General features: G+C 42.3%; 1 protein-coding gene across 1 annotated transcript in view; it reads right to left on the reverse strand.

Moving 5' to 3' along the window:
• Positions 1–18,241, reverse strand: part of PHAF1 (phagosome assembly factor 1) — a 34,927-nt gene extending 16,686 nt beyond the window's left edge. The window contains exons 1-6 of the mRNA XM_063410495.1: positions 18,107–18,241; positions 17,608–17,735; positions 12,817–12,899; positions 8,913–8,996; positions 4,277–4,320; positions 3,906–3,985 (exon numbers count right to left, since the gene is read on the reverse strand). Coding sequence (XP_063266565.1) covers positions 3,906–3,985; positions 4,277–4,320; positions 8,913–8,996; positions 12,817–12,899; positions 17,608–17,671 — 355 coding nt within the window. The 5' untranslated portion in view covers positions 17,672–17,735; positions 18,107–18,241. The remainder of the gene's footprint in view (positions 1–3,905; positions 3,986–4,276; positions 4,321–8,912; positions 8,997–12,816; positions 12,900–17,607; positions 17,736–18,106) is intronic.
• Positions 18,242–19,191: the final 950 nt, after the last annotated feature.

Genomic DNA, 19,191 nt, shown 5'->3' on the forward strand with positions numbered 1-19,191 from the left:
CAGCCAACTCAGCTCCCACGAAGAGCACTAATAAATTAGAGCACGCACAGACTTCCAGCTGTCACCACATCACGAGATGTCCTGATTCATTGCAATCAATTGCACAACAACTACAAACAGTAAATGTCGTCCCAGTACTACTCTAACAAGACATACTGTTTTCTGAGACTGTGGAAAGACTGAAAAACAATCTCAGAAGACTCAGAGCTTGGGAACTGTTTTGGGATTGATTTTACAAACTTCAACCTGTGCCCGGTAGCCACTGGGGGAACAGAGTGTTCTAGTAACACACAAGAGCTGACAGCTTGAAAACACCAGAGGCTAAAAACAATAAAGAAACCCTCTAACAGGAGAAGCTGCTTTCTTCCACTTTACCAAAGGAATACCAAAGGCTCAGTGTTCCCTTTTTTCTTACCATCTTATATTTAAAATGACACAGCATAGAGAGAAAATGCATATAAAGGAATATTTTATTCCTTCCCTCCCACAGTGTCTTTCAAATGTTCAACTTGAAAGACGTATCACAAGGTAACCGGACAATGCCAGGCCACCCAGGATAGAAAAATAATAGTTGAGCAATAAGCATTAAGCTCTCAAAAGGCATCATTTGCCTTTTCTACAGAATGTGCTGGCTAAGAGTCTTTTCCACGCTTGTCACTGAGAGGAAAATGTGTGGAGAGAGGGAAATGTTTTGATCGGCAGGAAAATTACACAAATCTCTCTCATGTGATAAATTATGATACATCTTTTCCAAAGCCCACAGCCAGCTGGAGAACTATTTTTCCCCTAGTCATGCCAAGTGTGATATCTGATTATACAAATCACATCAGTTCCCATCCCCTGCAATGTTTGTTGATGCTTAGGTTTAAAGGGCATGGAATTTTTTTATTCTTGGGAAGTTCTCTCATGTCTCCCTCAAAACCATAGATCACAACTGTATGACTGGACAAGGTAAGGATTTTTTTATTATTATTTTTTAGAACATTTTTATCACACAGGTACCCTGCTAATTCCATTCAAAATTGCTGATAGAAGCAAAAAGACTGCTGCTTTGCTGCTGCACTCTGGAGGAGATTTGCCTTCCAGGAAGGCAGCAGAGTGTGACTAGCTGGGAATATTTCTGTACAGCTGACACGATAAAGCCACCAACACTAGCAAGGCTGCAAAACTGACACAGTTTTGGTAGAAGCAGAGGCAGATACAAAAGTCAATTTTTACTAGTATCAAGCACAAGACTTTTCTGGCACCTTAGGGGAGTCTGGGCCCCTGCTGAAGTCCAAGAGTTGAGAGCCAGAACACAGCAACCCCATCCATCCCTGCAAGGCCACTGTGGCAGGAGGGAAGGAGGACTTTTCCCTCTACCTTATGACTTGAGTTCAACCCCACAGCCCTGATCCTTGCTGAATGGCACTTCGGCACAAAGCCACATCCATGAGGACTCAGGACAGGATGTGGTTTCAACAGAGCCACTGGCAAAAGCAAGCCCTTCCCAGCAGGAGGTCAGGTCACAGAATTATGGAAATGTGGGATTAAAGTCTTGGCTTCGATGAAGCTGTTGACCTCCAAAGTGGTGTATTTCAATAAGCCCCATGACAAAGGTACTGCACTGTTTAAAACTAACATTAGCCAAAAAGTAATGAAGCTGGTTGATTTTTCTGATGATTCTTCTTTTTTAAAACCACTGATCTGGCAAAACCAAAAATGCTCACTGAAGGTCGGTTTCAACACAAAACTGTTGCTAACCTTTTGAAATTTGTTTTGAAACTACCACTGTATCCTGTTGCAGGAAAGTTCTGCTGCAACCACCTTGGTTTTAAGTGAAAGACAACATTTTGAGTGAAATTCTAGTGGAGGTGAACAGAGATAAAAGACAAAATACATTTACAGGGCTTGCACTGGGGGTTTGGAGGAGTATTAGCACAGAGAAGTAAAGGGATGATTGTGTTCCTTTCATTAATGAAAACTAGCATTTGGTACTTTGGTCACATTAGGAGCAAGGTTTCTCCTCCCACCCCAGCTCCAATTTTTGTGGGACATAAAAACACCATCACCATCCCCTTATGAAAATCATTCTGGTTCTTCACCTTTTCTGTTTCAGAAAATACAAAGAAAAAAAAATACTTATCAAAAACTTGTGTTGCATAAATGTTTGTGACAAACATTTTGTGACAGTCAGCTTAATACAGAGCATTTACTTCTGCTAAGTAGGCTGTTAATGGAAGAAGTATTTTTCCAATGAGGAAACTTGAATAAGCAAATGCACTAGTGAAATGGTAATAGAAGCCAACATTTTAATAAATAAAATTTTCTTATTTACATGTCAGTAGATGAAAAGATGTTATGAAAAACTATCACAAGATGAAGCAAGTGTGCAAGTTTTCTTAATTGTATATGACAGGAGCACAAGATCTGCAAATTCAGCACAAGGACACGTGGTGCCAAACTATGTTTTTAAGGGCTTGCATACGATTTTATGCAGTAATAAAACATGCTATCACTTCCACAGGCAATGCTTATGGCTAGGTATGTATTTTTACAGTTCATATTATCACAATTGTGGAAATGCTCCACCTCTACATATTTGCAAATAAACCATGATGACAGAACAAATAAAAATGATAAGCCACCCAGGACACCCACTTTTACCCTTCTTTACTTCTACAGTCTCTTGTATATACCATTTCCATAATAGATCTAACCATAGATTTCAGAGCTTCTGTCTAAGAGGAACGGCTAATGTCAGAACCAAAACTTAAAAATGCTAATTCTGGTCCTTGGGGTATTACAGCTAGAAATGCTCCAAGCTTCATTTATCTCAATCTGATATTCATCTACTAATGCAGGCTTTTATGCAATGATACTGCTCTACCCACGTGACCCTCCCCAGTTAATAAATCCTGTTCCGTAATGTGCAAGAGATTGTCTGCAGAGAGCAGAGACAAAGGCTGGATATGCAATCACCATCCATCACAAAGAACACTCACCTGTTTGGGATCAGCCTGACTACTGCAAATGAACTGTCTTAATTTAAAAATAGAAAATGAGACTCTGAAGATGGTATCTTGACTATATGGAGTTAATGTTCTTCCTTGTTGTGCCAGTTTGTGGCTCCATTTCTTGAACATTCCCGGGCAGTTTAATTATAAATATCCTCTTCAAAGTTCCACCACTGGTTTATTTTCATAGCTTAACAACCCCCCGAAATACACTTTTCATTTTCATACATAAACAAGGAGCTTAAAGATAGTCTTTTTCCTGCTGCAGAGATGGGGAACAGCCAAGTGGCTGTGCAAGAGTCAGAGTGGGTTCAGCCAGGTTAAACAAACTTGTCCTGGTTCTGCTCATGCTGCACGTAGGCTGACTTCACACCTCCCCAGTGCTCCCAGTACAGGAGGGGGGCTCAGGGAGGCGTAAGCCAGTTACACACAGCTCAGATCTGATCCTGCCTAGCAGGGGGACAATCACATGCACAGAGCATGGAGACTGAGCAAACAGCCCTGGCTGACTGCACAGAGAGCAGCTCAGAGCTCTGTGCTCGTGGTATACACGACCCCTAAGGATGCTCGAGAGCTGACCCTGCATAGGGACTTAACAACAGCACCAACAACAAAGCTCACAGTTTTCTGGTACTGGCAGCTCAAAACAGATCACTAATGACATCTGAATACACCACTCTGTGACAGTGACTCTGCCTCACCATTCCACTCCCAAAAAAGAGTCACAACTGAACTGACAATACATTTTACATGATTTCCCAGCTGCAGGAATATGACCATTCTGGAACACAGCTCCAGATCATATGACAACAGAACTGCCTACACATTGCTCTAGGCAGGCATACTGGAAAGGTTTCCTAGAAAGAAGTTGTCAGGCTAGGTGTGCTTCTCAGAAATTTTTTGGCTTACCTCCTGGATGTGTTGCTCCAAATGACTGATCAATTTGTTCTATGGTTGGAGCAATTGCCTGAGAGTTAAAATGGACACCACTGAAAAAGAAAATAAAATTAATCTGCCTGAAGAAAATGGAACAGATGCTACAAACATTTACTAATGGCAATACCACATCTAAATTGTAAGAAGTCTCCAAGACTGAAGAGTAAACCAGTAATTTAACTGAGTGCCATGATCAAGGAACGATGATTATGCACACTCCTTTATGACATCTATTTTTTATTTTTAAAACAAATAATTGAAAAAATGAATTCAGGATTTTAAAAAATGAGCAAAACCAACCACTCTAACCAAGAGGAAATCATGGGAGGTCTTAAATCACTTACCAATATTTTAACTTCACCTTAGTCAAGTCATAAACTTCAATCACCTGAAACACAGGAAACAGAAACATTGCCATAGTTCAGACACTTGCAAATCATTACAGGGGTAAATCCTTGTCAAAAGGCAAGACTAGCTAGTGCTAGCTCTTACAGAACTCTGCCAAGATAAACCACAGTGTCAGAGATCAAACCTCAAAAACTGACTCAACAACTGCACATCTGAAATAGGGACTGAACAACTCTGGGTTCAGGAGGGAACCCCCATATTTCATGTACATCAGTACTGCCTGTAGGAAGAAATATTGTCACTGACACATCAGCATCTTGATTTCTACAGTTTACTCTTAAATTCAAAGGAAAGCAAAAGCAAGGATTAGCTAATTAGGGAATCCTCTGATGAATGTCAATGGGCCATTCCTTGGGTTGCTCCTATTATCCTGAAGAATGCCTCTGCAGGGCACAGAGTCCTAACACTGACTGCACTGCTGTAACTTTCCAGCTCTTCTAAAGTAAAAGATGAACACAGCAAGACTCAGCAGTAATATCCCATTTTAATTACACGTAAGGTATCTTGCAACCTCACCAAGCATTACAGAAGACAATCAGAAGAGCAGCCCATGAGGAAGCAGGGCAAGCCAAAATACCCAGTTCTGATATTTAGTAAATGTTTTAGACTCTACTGAATATTCCAAGGAGCTTTCCACTCTGCAGAAAATATTAGATAGGGATCCTTTGTTCTGAATACATTTCTGCAAACATGCATCTGAGACTGACATCATATGATTTTTATGATTTTGAGGCTGTACTGGGCTTTAAGCAGATGATTTTGGCAAGTAGCCATGGATAAACACAAGTTTCTTGCACCCTACATACGTGTTCCTTTGTCAGCAGGAAAAGAAAACACGTACAGCTCATAACCGCTGTAAAGCAAAGGTAAAACACGTTTTTTGTTTTGTATAATCCTCCAACAAATCATTGGCAGATTCTGACAGGACACACTCTTCAGCAAGAGAATAAAGCAGAATTTCCCATGGAGCTTGCTACCAAGTGTGGCTTTAAAGCCTAAAAATATCACCAGCTGAGAAGGAAATCTTGGTTTTGGGAGATGCCCAGCAAATAACCCTAAATAAAACAACTTGCAATGTTTAAACCACTGCCTCTATATATATTTAGAAAAAAAAATAAATCAACATTTACTGGCATTTCAGAACATAAGCAACAAGTAGGGCACAAAGCAAGCAACAAATTAACATTTTGGCAGAATCAACAAGAGAGCAAACATTAATAAAACATATTAATAAAATACACGTGGAATTATGCTTCTTGGAAAAACCTAGTTATCTAGTATTTTAATTCAAGTGCAGTTGACATGTCCAGATTTCCTTCACTGTTAAAGCCTCTTATAAAACAAAGGCTACTTTTATGAAAAGCTAGGATTGATTTTACATTTTTTTTAGTGCTCTTGCACATCTTTTCCCACCACAAAATTTTTTCTGAAAATAGAGAGAACCAGCCCCACCCCAGATCTTGTTTTGCAGCCACTGCTGCGTGCACTGGGCACCTCCTGAATTTCTGCTGAAACCTGCACAGTACAAGACAAAAGGCTGACCTGAATGACCAGGAGCAGTGCACAGAGAATTGCAGTGGCACAAATGTGGTTCTCCCAAGAGAAACACCCTGACAGCAGCCAACAGGCGCCAGTTTGCCAACAGTCCTCTTCCCGTGACTCAAACAGATCAACTCAGGTCAACATTTCCTTCTACCAACAGCAGAGGAATAAACGAGCCCAACTGAGCAAAAATTAATGGCAGTCAAAGGATCTCATAAGTCATGAAAGTCATAATGAAGAATAGGCCAGAGCACTTGAAAAAAGATTCTTTTCTAAATTACTGCAGCTCCACTGACAAAAGGATCAGTGTGATTCTGTGTGCAGAAAACAAACTCAGAAGACTGAGGACTGTTCAGTGATGGGTTTACTACACAGTCACAAGACAGTTGCTTTAAATCAGTAAAAGCTGATGTTTCCTCACACTCACTGTTGTGATAATTACTATTAAGACTTATAAAAATGTTCAGATGTCTATTATCAGCAATAACAGACCAATGTTGTGAAATCCAACTCTTTCTCCACCTCAGAGGGAGCACACATGAAAGACCTTAATGCTAAAATTGCTTCCAGAACCTGGTCTAGGATCTACCAATTCACATCAGCAACATCTCCTGCAATGCTTTGGCTACTGAAGGTGTCTTTCTCCCTTCTCCCTAAAAAAATGGAGAAAATGTCTTAAGATTATTGCTGATTTTATTCCTGCACCAGTTTCCTTGGACTTGTCAAGATTTTCCATCTTAATAGCGTGTATTTCAATCTCTTTCACAGTCAAATTTATTAGCAAGTGTGTATCAAAAAAAAACAACACGCAAAGAGAATAAAGGCCTTCTGATTTTTCCAGATTTGCTGCTGCTGAGCAACACTGAAAACACAGTCACACCATCTTAAAAACAGGCATTACTTTACCCCCTACAATATCCTTTAACAAGTCCTGTTGCTCACTTCTGAACTGATCCCATCTCATTTTTTCTAGAAAGCTCTCCGAACACTTTCACAAGCTTTACACAGCTTGACTATTCATAGCTCAAACAAACAGAAGTATCACTAGACCACTGAACCACAACAAAACAGAAAATATTGGTTTTCCTGTATTTTTTTATTTTTGAAACAAACCTAGAAACACATACCAGAAGAGTTTGGGGTTTCTGCATTTTCTGTAAAACTAGTTTTTAATACAGAAAAGCAAGAAAAGAAAGGCAAGAAAAGTTCTTGCTTGGTTCTTAGCACACTGGGTGTGACAAAATCAGACCCTCAGAAACTAGAGATGAAGAAACACGGTATACACTACTTACAGCACCTCAAAAACACTACAGGATTGCAACATTCCCCAAAAATTCAGTCAGCAAGCCATGTACTTGAAATGATTATGCCAATTTTGAATTCAGTCTCCTACAGAATTACATACAGTTGGAAAGATTTTGTACAGCTGACAAAGAACTTTCAAGATATTCTCTTAAAAACTGTAAATCCACATACACAGTTGAACAAGTAAATTCAAAAACTTGTCAAAAACAAGAATACCATAATTATAGAATGACTTCATGAGCAAAAACTACCATAAGGCAATTACAAACAAATCTGGGGGAAAAAAGTGCTCAGTTGTCCTTCAGCTGAGCTCAATTTGAACTGACAATTTTCTTTAAAATGTGTATTTTTATAATTAACATAGATTTTTTTTTAAAAAATACAAGTATACCATGGTGTTGCAGGCTATTCTTAGAGAAATAACTAAAGTAAAACAACTAATCTGGGTTGCTATTCAACAATTTCATACATATGAAGTACACAAAGAGCTTGAGTTTCAGCTGATAGCACATGCTTCTCTCCTACAGTAATTTTTGGGATAAAGCAATGGCTGAACTTTGGAGAGGGGTATTTTTCACTGGTTTTATTTTAGATGTGAGTAAAGGGCAGAGGGTTCCACCTACCACTGTTCCAAACCCTGCAAGTATGGATGTGAGCACCATATTCCAGACTTACCTAAACTGTAAGCATTCAATTTTTTAGTATCACATTTAACTCCACACTTCTGCTTTCAAATGTTAAGCAGCACAGCAGTTAGAGCAGTTCACTCTCACCCAATTAGCCAAATCAACACCTAAACACTTCTGTCACCGAGAAATTCACACCCACCAGGTGAGAATCAGTGACGATTGTTCAGCACAGCTGGTCTGGCTGAAAGGACTCTGAATAACTAAGAAGTTACACACAGGCATTTTTAAGGCTTCAGTTAAGAGGTTTTCAAAATTTTGTACTCATGTAGTCATAACTCTACAGCCCCACAGTTGCCCACTTTGTATGAATAAAAAATACTACTTCCATTACAGATACTCTGTAAGGATAAATGCCATGGGAAGGCAAGAACCAGCCTGCCTTTTAATTCTCAATCTTAACTACACTAAGCATTCTTGAGAAATGCAGATCAACTCTTGGTCACCTAAAAGCACAAAAGCAAAACCGAGTACATCAATTGCAAGAATCAAAACTCAACCAGAACAAACTGAAGTCAGTGCAGGAGCCAGCTGCTCACAAGAAGCCTGGATGTGGCTTTCTGGGAGGAACCACACACAGCCACACAAGTACTCTGCAAAGCCAGCTTAAATGAAAACTCTGAACAGGAGGAAGTTTAACTTCATAAATAAAATGGCAGCCCAGATAGAGGAACAGCCTGGGCAGAAAACAACACTGTCTGGTTTGCATTAATGATGATCTGATTTCAAACCCAAGGCTGAGCTTTACAAAGGGCCTTGTGCACTTTCTGTGCCACTCCAGACAAGATGGGCAGGTGAGACCATGCAGCACCATCACACTCCTGTGGCACTTGCACATCCCCAGAACACAGGTAAGGTGTCTTATTCCATAAACAGACTGAAATGCCAAACTGAAGAAATGCAGTTCATAATCACAAGAGAGCACTTTATGTAAGACAAATTAAATGTCTAAAGGAGCCACATACTTATACTCTTAAGTGTCAGTACATCTCAGGGTTTTGGTGTGCATTGTCTTTTTGCAGGAGGAGTGTTTTGTTACCTTAAGTCTCTGATTGAAAGCATCAAACAGCAGTTTGATTCCATCCTGAGTCAGGTTAAGGATGAGGTCATGGCTAAGAGGTGACTGTAAAACAAAAAAACAGCTGTTAGGCTTTTATTTTCAAGACATCTTTGTTAAGATATACATCACTGTAAAAGTATAAATTGGTTACTTTAGAAAAACAAACTACCTCAGAAAACAATCCCTTGTTCAGTGAATAAGCATAACTAAAATACATTTTGCCAAATCTCTCAACCCTTCAGTTTCCTTATGAAAAGAAATAGAAGTGCCTGTATAATATTTGTAATAGTAAAAACTCCTAAAAGGGTGCTTTGTCCATTACTTAACTGAGGGGGAAAAAAAAGATCAAAACTCAAAACAATATAACCCCCAACCTCATTCAACAAAAAAACCAAGCCATAAACCCCAACAAAACAGAAACCAACAAAACCCCACCCTGAAAATTAACATTTCCAGTTTAGCATCAGCGATATCGTCTAGGCACAGCCTCTGTTGCATTCTTGACGCACAAAAATACCAAGTCTCACATCAGAACCAGCCATGTGCTTGACAAAGAGATGCCTTTCCACTTCAAAAATCAAACTGTCACAGTCTTTTTTAGGCCTCAAAAGGAAGGCTTCAGACTCTGATGTTGTGAATTTAGGTTTCCTTAGTGACTGTGAATCATAACAACTAAGGCTTAATTTGCAGTCTGCTGGAGTCAATAGGAGACATTCCACTGGCTTTCCTGGTGTCTGCAGAGGCTCTACGCCCTCTCAGTCTGCTGGGCCACTGGGAAGCTGCTCTCTGCTCTTCCAGTGCAATCCACAGGCACAGTCACTTGGCCCCAGTTCAGCTTTTTGATCATGTACCATCTAAAGCACATTTGCTTCAAAATGCTCTATCCCCCACAGCTGTCTCCTCAGAGGAGAAAAAAGGTTGAATGGCAGGCAGGCAGCAAAATTCATGCCTTAGAACTGCAGTTTTGTAGCAAAAGACAGAATGGGGATGGACAACTGGGGCAAATAAAGGCTTCTAAAGTGGACAGCCACACCATACAGCCCTTTCATGAATTAAACATAAGCTATCTTTGCTCTACTGAGAGGAGCTCTGGGGTCTGACTGTCAAAAGCCCAATTCTCATCTTCAATCTTCTCACATCAGCACTGTCTTCTAGCCTTGATACTTTCTGAGCATTTTCATGTGCATGTCCCAGTCCTTGCCAAACCACACAGTCAAGTACTCAGATCCCAGACTTCACATCACGAGGTCAAAACAAGCCACAGGGCTTTCCATCCCCTGCGATGCAGATTTCCTGTTCCTCTGGGTCACTGCAGCAGCTTTTCCTAAAGTTGCTCCAGTCTGAGCTCATCTTTCCTGAGCACCAGTGATCTGGTGTGTCAATTCTCTCCCAAATGAAACCTCCACAACACTTCACACAATGCCATCAATACCTCACTCTTGCTGACAAGCTTTTATGGCTCTGTGTAGAACTGAAGCTGCATTGCAACACAACTACAAGCTCGAGATAAAAAGGCCTAATGTTGATCATGACAGTCATTTTCTAATCCCTTATAAATCTAATTTAGAAAGGCTACAGATAGAGCAAAAAAACCTTGTAATCTGGCATTCAAATGCACCAGCAGAGTTGTTCTGCTATGGGATATGTTCTGCATTTCATTGGTTTCTGAGCAGTTTTCATAAGGTTATTCCAAAATTAATGAGATCATTACAAGTACTTTTGAGTGGGTGGAAAAAAAACCCCAAACATCTGAGGAAAAGCTTGATAATTAGTACAGCAAATAGCTTCTGTTCTATGCTGGCATATTTTCTAATACATGGAAAGATTGAAGGGCACAAATTTAGCTCATGTGACTTTTAATACACAAAATAGAACCTCAAGTATGAAAGATGATGCCAAGAAGCAACAGGAGAGATCTTCCTGAAGGAAGCACCACAGATGTGCAGTTACATTGCTAATCTACATGAAGATGCAGGAAAAACTGTTACCAGTGAACAATCCCATCAACCAAAACCCAGAGGAAGAAGCTCAGGAAAACAAGGGCAATTAGCACCCCACTTAAACTGACCAAAAATGAGTTAAAATTCTTTTATTCACAGAAAAGGATTCATCAAGCTTTTTTGGCACAGTTTGGGCATTCCATTTATGTCAAGTTAAAGAGAGCACCATGGGCAGATCTAATTGCATTTAATTGCCATATAAATTTTTGAAAGGAAATACTCACTGCTGGAGTTCCAGGATCAGAAATCCAGTGCTTTAGACTCAACAGCTTTAAATAACATTTGATTTCTGTGCTCAAAGGCATTCTTTTACAAGGCAAAGAAGAAAAACATGAAGGCTGTTCAGGTACAGTTTTTCTAGATAGAAGTTGTGCATAGCAAAGTTAATTTTAAGCTTTGCATCTTCTAAAAACTGAGCTCTTTGTGCTCAGCTGCTAATGAAATGCATGACACTCTGCACGAGGGTGAGGACAGAGCCAGACAGTCAAACGCAGACCCTGAGTGGTGCGTGAAAAAAAATCAGGTGCTGAATTGAAATAATATACAGGAAAAAATAATCATCAGAATTATTCCAGAAAGTTGGGAAGAACTATTTTGCTGGATTATGCATATACTAAAACATCTTACATTTATTACATTTTGGGAAAAAATAAACCAAACCACTGAACCTGCCCTCTGCAGCCGGAATAGAAGTTCAGGGCACACAGCCAAGAACAATGTAACTGTGCAAGAGGTGTAAAAAACCAAGGAGTGTTACACCTCTGCTTACTAGCACTGAACCACGAATCCTTCTGTGATTCTACAGTCTGAGTGGAACAGGAATCTCATCATTTATCTAAACAACTCTAGAAATCATTTAAATGCACTAAGAAAAAGTAAAGGTAAGAAAAAGTAAAAACCTCCAAAGAATATAAAAAACAAGGAATGTGTTCCCTGCCAGACAGACGCTCCCATGCATTAATGACAAGAAGCCAGATTTGCAATTCAGTCATCATAAAACCCCAAAATCCACATAAAGTGAAAAAAAAACCCAATAATTCATTTAATAACATGAAAAATGTATCCAGCACTGAACACCAGAGTCAAGGTTGTTCTTAGCTATTCAGTATTCACTGCAAATGAACAAGGTCCGAATCCTTATTTTGATACAAACTAACACTCTGCCTTTTTCCTGATGCAAAGAGCTGTAATTTGCACCATATGAATATCATCTTCTTACTAATGTGCACTGCACATAAAACATCTGGAGCGTCCTTTGAGACATCAGAGACTCCTTTGTCTCATCTCCCCTTGCACTTCCATCAGAAAAACACATTTTACTTGATCTAGCAGAAGGGTTTTACTTCTAGTCCCCTTTTTGATGGAAGTCAAACATATCAGGAACTTAATACTGAGTTATGAAGAACGATAAAACATTTATAGCTGGCTTAAATCACTGCACCCACTTTCTGCAGACAAACGATGCAGAAGGTTTTTTGTTGGGTTCATCACCACTAGACCAAACACAAAAGCAGAAAGTAATGAGTGATTCAGTTCTTTAAACTGCAGCACCACTTCACAATGATAAAGTAAATAGACTAGAATTAAATTGCCCGGCTAATTACGTAACATTTCACTTCTTAAAGGAAAAACAATGAGGAAGGAAAACAATGGAGGCCACTCCTCCATTGCACATACAAAACTGATAGCTGTTAAATCACTGTACTGCTGTGCTGACGATTATTACATCTGACATGACACTTATAAAATCTCTGATGTGGTGGCAATAATTTGGTGTAGTTCAATTCCACGTAGCCCCACAACTTTCACAAGATGTACCTGAGCACAAAACATTCTTAATTCACCATGAGGTACATTTCCTGGCCAGCCCGTGCACTGCTCACCTGCTCACTGTAGAGAACCTGGACATTTTTGATAATGCGACAGTGTTTCTGAAGAATTGCTACAGCCTGAGCCAACGGCATTCCTGGAAATAAAAAGAGGTGTATTTCTTCAGTGCAGAGACCAGCTAATAAAGATTTTTAACAGCAAGGTTATACATGAGGCAACCAAAGCACCAGCAGCAAACACTGAGTTACAACAGAAAGGTATGTGGTCAACAAACAAGCTGACTCACGGTATCAGCACAGAGGTGGTGTTTGGAAACAATAAAGTCATTGTTTATCTACCACTTGTTAGGCATACATGAAAAAAGTATCTCTAGACACAAAATTAAATAGCAAAGTTCAAGCAGAAAAAGCAAAGAGCTTGCCATAGCCTATGCACAAAGTGTTCTGATTTTGGGGTCATCAGTCCAATAACTGATAAAATAGCCCGTATCAAACTCCACCAGAGCAGGCTAGAGCAAACCCATACACATTCAATAGGCTCCTGAAACACTTTCTATGGCATACACATTTTATTAACCTTGATGAAGTACTCTGTATTCATACCAGACACATACAAATACCAACAGAGCAATGATTCTCCTTAGACCGAAGAGGCCACATTAGCTGCTGATATGGCTCTATTTGTGTCAAGGAAGAAACTTTATCTTCTTAGTTTACAGACAAGATATACATACTAAAAATTCGGTTCAATTGAGGCAATACACTTATAAGTCACTCAGCCTCTCATACAATTTCAAGGGCTTTTTTTCTTTCTTCAGTGTATATCTTATCTTTACAACTATATATTTTTGAAAGCAGAATGGAACAGCTGATTCTGCAGAAAAAACAGCACCACAGCATCTCATCATTTATCACACTAAAAACCTTTGTTGCCTTTCCAAATGAAATGTGATCACATTCCTGGATTCAAAGCAGGCATTTATAAAGTGAAGTTATGAGCTCATAATTGTGAAGTTTTATTTTCCTTCTAACTGCTGCAAGTCAATTTAGATTAGTTATCTGACATTTTCTTTCCATTCCTTGCCCTGTTCTTTTCTGTTTTTTTAATTTTAAGAAAGTTGGCCTGACTGGGGACAATTTACCTCAGAATCTACACTTTTATTACATTCAAAACTTTTAGTTACTAGCTACACCTCTCAAACTCAGACAGTATGTCATGTTTTAAAGCACCTTTTAGACATTATCTACAGTATCAAAGTGAGGAAACTCTGTCTCTCTTTCCATATATATCTATTTATAACATACACACCCAGCTCAGCACAGGTACTGCTTTAAAGTAATAATGGTGTAACACTAAAAAATAAAAAAAACCAAAAATACAATTCTCATTGCCATGCCCACATACTGCAACTTTGCTGAAATGATGAAATCGAGTTTTGGCAAAACAGATGTACAGATTAGAACTACAGTGATTCAATCTGCAAATACCATATACAAACATGTCTGCAAAACTAGTTTTCAGCTTAGCCTGTAATCTTGGGGACAATTTGGTTTGCAGCTAGAAATTATACATCTGTAGATTATATTAAGTAAAAAAGAAGAGTTATTATTTTAATAACAGTAATGAAATTAAAATGCAGAGCTACACAATAAAGCAGCACTGTTTCGTATTATCTAGGAAATAGCAGTTGCCTTGTAGTCCAGGCAGCAGAGTTTGAAGATGACAGTTATTATGTATTGGATAATATTTTCAAAATGGAACAGAAACACGAATAGCAGCAAGAAGCTAAGATCAAAGATGCTGCTGCAAAAGTTCCACATTTCTCAACCTAGTAAAAAGTACGAATCCAGAAAAAAAAAGTAAGGTTGACTGAAGAATATCAACCCCATGTCCTAAGTCAGTACTCATAAAAGACTTGCAGAGCTAAGCCATGAGCTCATTTAGCAAACAAACCAGTGGCACAGGCTGCAGCCCAGCCAGCACAGCTGGCAGCGCCCGTGGGCCGAGGGTGCCAGCAGCCCGTGAGGGTTCAGTCAAACACAGAGGGGCACAAACAGCGAGCTCGGTGTGACCTGATGCAATCCTGGCCCCGTGAGTGTGCAAACACACGGCTCATGTGACTCCTTACTCACAGCTTGCTCAGGCTGCAAGCAAACGGACAGGGACTGGCGTGGTTCAGTTCTCAGCAACTGAGAGTCAAACAGATTTGGCCATGCAGCTGCTCAGCAGAGCTACAGAGCAACCCAAGCTCTCCAAGAACACTTGACAGGACCCAAAATGTGCTGAACAGCCAGTATCCTCCATTTGCACAGAGTCAGAGGAGGAATAAAAAAATGGGTTCTTTTTCTCCAGTCTTCTCACACACAACATCCCCCTTTTCCTCAACATTCGTCAGCCTTTGCAGTCAAAGAGGAAAACAAAGAATTCTTTTTCCCTTGCTCATCAGTCGGGGGGAACGGGGAAGCAAACATGGATCCAGCACATCAGACATTCAACCAAACTGAGGCACGGCAGTAACACCCACAAAAACCAGAGCTGGGGCTCCTCTGACACAGGCCTTTCCCTCTTCTAACTGCTGGAGTGATACCAGCAGCACAAGACAGTTCTCTCACATACACTGCTCAGGAACATCATGGCTTGAAGCATCAGCCTGTGCTAAGACTGTTTGGCTTGAAGGGATTGGGATAGAGAAGTGAATAAAGACTAGGAGAAAAATACAAAAAAATCTAAGATGAATCACAATACATTAAATAAAGATATGTGAAACTTAGTAGGAAAAGAAAGTATAAAGTGCAAGAGAAATGCAAGTATGCCTTAGAAATTATACATCTCAAACACTAATAATATAGCTATAGGCACTACAGAATAAGTATTTAATTGTTCTCCTTTAAAACAGCAGGAATGTAGCCTGAAAGGTGCAGTGGCACAGGTATCTAAACTCAGTCTTGGTTAAATTTTTTATGCTCTAGTCACATAGTGAGTCAACATTGGAGCCAGAAACAGAATCCAAAAAGTCATGTACAAAATTTTCCTGGCATTTCCCCTCAGTCATCTCCATTGTGGGCACAGTACTGGAAGCCAGAGTCAGCAGCAGTTCAGGAATACTGCCATTAGTTCTGCTTAGAGCAGAGCTAAACAAATAATGACTAGAACAGCGCTGGCAGTGAGAGGCCCATTTACAGCAGCACTACCAACCCTGCTGCCACCACCACAGCTGAACCAGCTCTGTCAGCAGGGACAATCTTCACACAACACTGCTGGTGCACGACAAAGTTCAGTATCCTAATACCTAGTCAGCTCCTGCTCTGCCCAGCAGGTCATGCTAATTATATATTAGACATCACATGGTGGCTATGTTTACTCCAAGAAATACAGCTGAGTTTCCTCCCTCTCACATCTATGCATGTGTGTGCACATAGACAGAGACACTGTAAAATTTTAACCATGAGACTGCATTAACAGGCTTTCCTTGGGAAAAGGAAAAAAAATTTTTCTCTTTCCTTTTCTTGTTTTGATGTTGGGAATGGAGGGGAGCTGGTACTCTGTATTTATGAAGACAGTCAGGGTATGCAGATGGAGATTGCTTTTCCCCAGGTAACACAGGCACCAAAGGATGGCAGAAGGTCACACAAAGCTGAGAGCACAGAACATTTAGGGTACAAGGAGTTCACCAAGATTTCAAAGGGTGGGACCTGAGGTGCTATAATTAGCCTCCAAAAGCCATTTAGCCCTGTCTGTAACCATCAAGTTGTACTTGAGTGCAGTCACGGCAGCATAAACAGCCCTTTGTGTTTGATGGGTTTCATATAAATAACTCCAAGGCACAGCACCACTCCTTAGGTCCAACCCAGTTCAGGGCAACTGTGTAACAGTGTCTGTAGGAACAGCCTGTCCCCTCGCTGCCACAGGTGACAAGAGCAGCAGCCCAAGTGTAACTCAAGTTCAGGCAGACACGGCGGGCTGACACAGTGCCTTGTTTACATCTCCCAAACTCCTGCCACCATTAACTTCAGACACAAAGCTACAGCAACGATGGAGAAGGGAAATAAAAGAGGCCAACACTGATATGTCACACAACCACTCAGAAAAGGTGACATCGACAGTATTTTCTGAGAGTTGTAAGGACTACCAATATCTGCTTGAAATTCACCTGAAGAACTCACATAATCTCATTTCAACTTCACATTTAAGTGCCCTGCCAGAGCACCAGCCAAATTTGCATCAGCTGGGGGAAAGTTATTTCTCATCACAGTAAGTAAAGCAGTAACCGGTAGGGAAGGACTATTCAGCAAGATGAAAAATACAAATGATTGGGGGGAAAAAACACTTGTTATCTAACACTGAGAAATATCTCCAAAGTTTACTTTCTCCACTATTTCGCAACCCAACAGCAAAACAAAGAAATTGTGAAACTCGACTCGTGTTTATGAAGGCTTTGTACAGAAAAGTACAGCATTTATACTAAGTATCAGTGCACAGGTGAAGCTGCCAATATCACCTGACACATATTCAGGTGACAATCAGCACATTCATGCTTCCTCTTTTCGGAGTTGTTTAAAATAATGTCTTAGTCTTAGATGGCAAGACAAAAGAAAGCAAACGAGCAGATGAAAGCACACAATCAGACAAACAAAGCACAAGTTGGCAGGCAAAAGCTAAAGATGAAACTATAAACTACAAGGAAATCCTTAAAGCTCAGTATTTTTAGCGACAGCGAAAGGTGAGCTTTGGCTCTCGCTCTCCCTTTCTCTCTCCAGCTCCCCGAGAGCGCTGACGGCCGCCGGCTGCCGAGGGGACCCGCATGGCCCCGCTCACGCCCAGGGCCGGGGAAGGAACACACTCACCTAAGGTGAACTCCCATTGCTCGTTCCCCAGAGACCGCTCGGGCACCACCTCCAGATCTAGCATTGGCTCAGGTAGCGCGGAGGCCGCGGGCTGGCACGGCGGGTCACCGGGTCGCTGCGCCGGACCCCTGCGGGAGGGACGCGGGAGGGAAGCGGGAGGGAAGCTCACAGCCCGAGCCCGGCCCCGCCACCGCCCCCTGAGGGGACTCGCCGCCCCCAGCCCCGGGGGCAGCGCTGCCTCACGGCGGGGCCCCCGCGCCGGGCTGCCAGGGGGGAGGCGCGGACTCCGCCGCTACAGCTCCGGCCGCCCTCCCCGCCCCGCGGCCCCGCCGCCCGCGCCCCCCGCCCGCTCGCCCCGCCCGGTCCCGGAGCGCGGGCGGCGCGGCCCCGGCGGGGCGGGGGAGCGGCCGCGGCCCCGCCGCTCGTCCCGGCGGCCCCGGCCCGGCCTGAGGGGACGGGGGGGCTCCGACCCCCCCCGCGCCGCGGGGCCGCGACTCACCTCACTTGCGGCTGCTGAAAAAGTGCTTTGCAGCCGTCGTCAGGCGCGCCCGCGCGGGGGCGGGGCGAGGGCGGGGCCGGGGCGGTGTGCCCCGCCCCCCGGCCGTGGGCGAGTGGGGAGGGCGTCGGCTTGGCGACGGGGAGATTGGGGTTCGAGTCCCACCCCGGCCTGGTCGGCAGAGGCGGTTCAGACCTGCAGCAGCCCTAGTTCCAGCCGACTCGATAACCTCGGGATTCAAAACAAAATACCCAGCCCAACCACAACCCAGGGCCATCCAGTTTTTCCAGTTCAAAATCCAGAGTGGAGGAAAGAACAGTTAAGGAGAAATTAGTCAGTGGCACGACAAAGTTACCGGACTGGGCTCAGGCGTGACTCAGTAAGGAAGAGAGGAGTAACGAGGTCATTGGCTTTGCAGTGTTGTCTGAGCAAACAGGGACGCTGCCACCCAGGAGTTCTGACCCCAGGAAAACCCACATTTCCCTTGGGACAGGGCTCCCCACGCAGGAACCTGTTCTGGTTACACCTAAAGACCCCAGGTGCCAGAAATATCCACGGAGCTGAGGAGGAAACTGAGCTCTCCCAGTATGGCAGGATGTGGCACCACCTGGGACAACCCACACCAGACCAGCCCTCGTTTTTATGGTGGAAACTCAATCCAAGATGAAAGACATCAGGTAAAGCATTGCCCAAATAAAGAACTAAAAGTGAAAAACCAAGGATATGGACCCTTGCCATGCTCATATAAAGTGACTCCTCCTCTGGAGCAGGGCTGCACAAGTGATGGAAATTCAAGAGGGTGCAGAGGGTATGGAAGCAGCTGTAGCTCCTTCTGTTGGCAGGTCAAGGCTCCAGGAGGGGCAGAGAGTGGGGGGAGATGCATTTTTCCATATTTATTTGAGTGTGGCAGTAGAAAAACATCTCCTTGGGTGCTACCCATCTTCTGTCCTCTCTCCTCTGCTGCATCTCTGCAGGTGGTGATGCTCAGCCCTAGCCTGACACCCATCCCTGTGCCCACCCTGTCCCAGGGCAGGGCAGCCCCATCACATGGACTGTCCCACAGCAGGACAGAAAACACCAGTAAAGCA

The sequence above is a fragment of the Prinia subflava genome, chromosome 13 (genome assembly GCF_021018805.1).
Source record: "Prinia subflava isolate CZ2003 ecotype Zambia chromosome 13, Cam_Psub_1.2, whole genome shotgun sequence".
In the NCBI taxonomy this organism is placed as follows: Eukaryota; Metazoa; Chordata; class Aves; order Passeriformes; family Cisticolidae; genus Prinia; species Prinia subflava.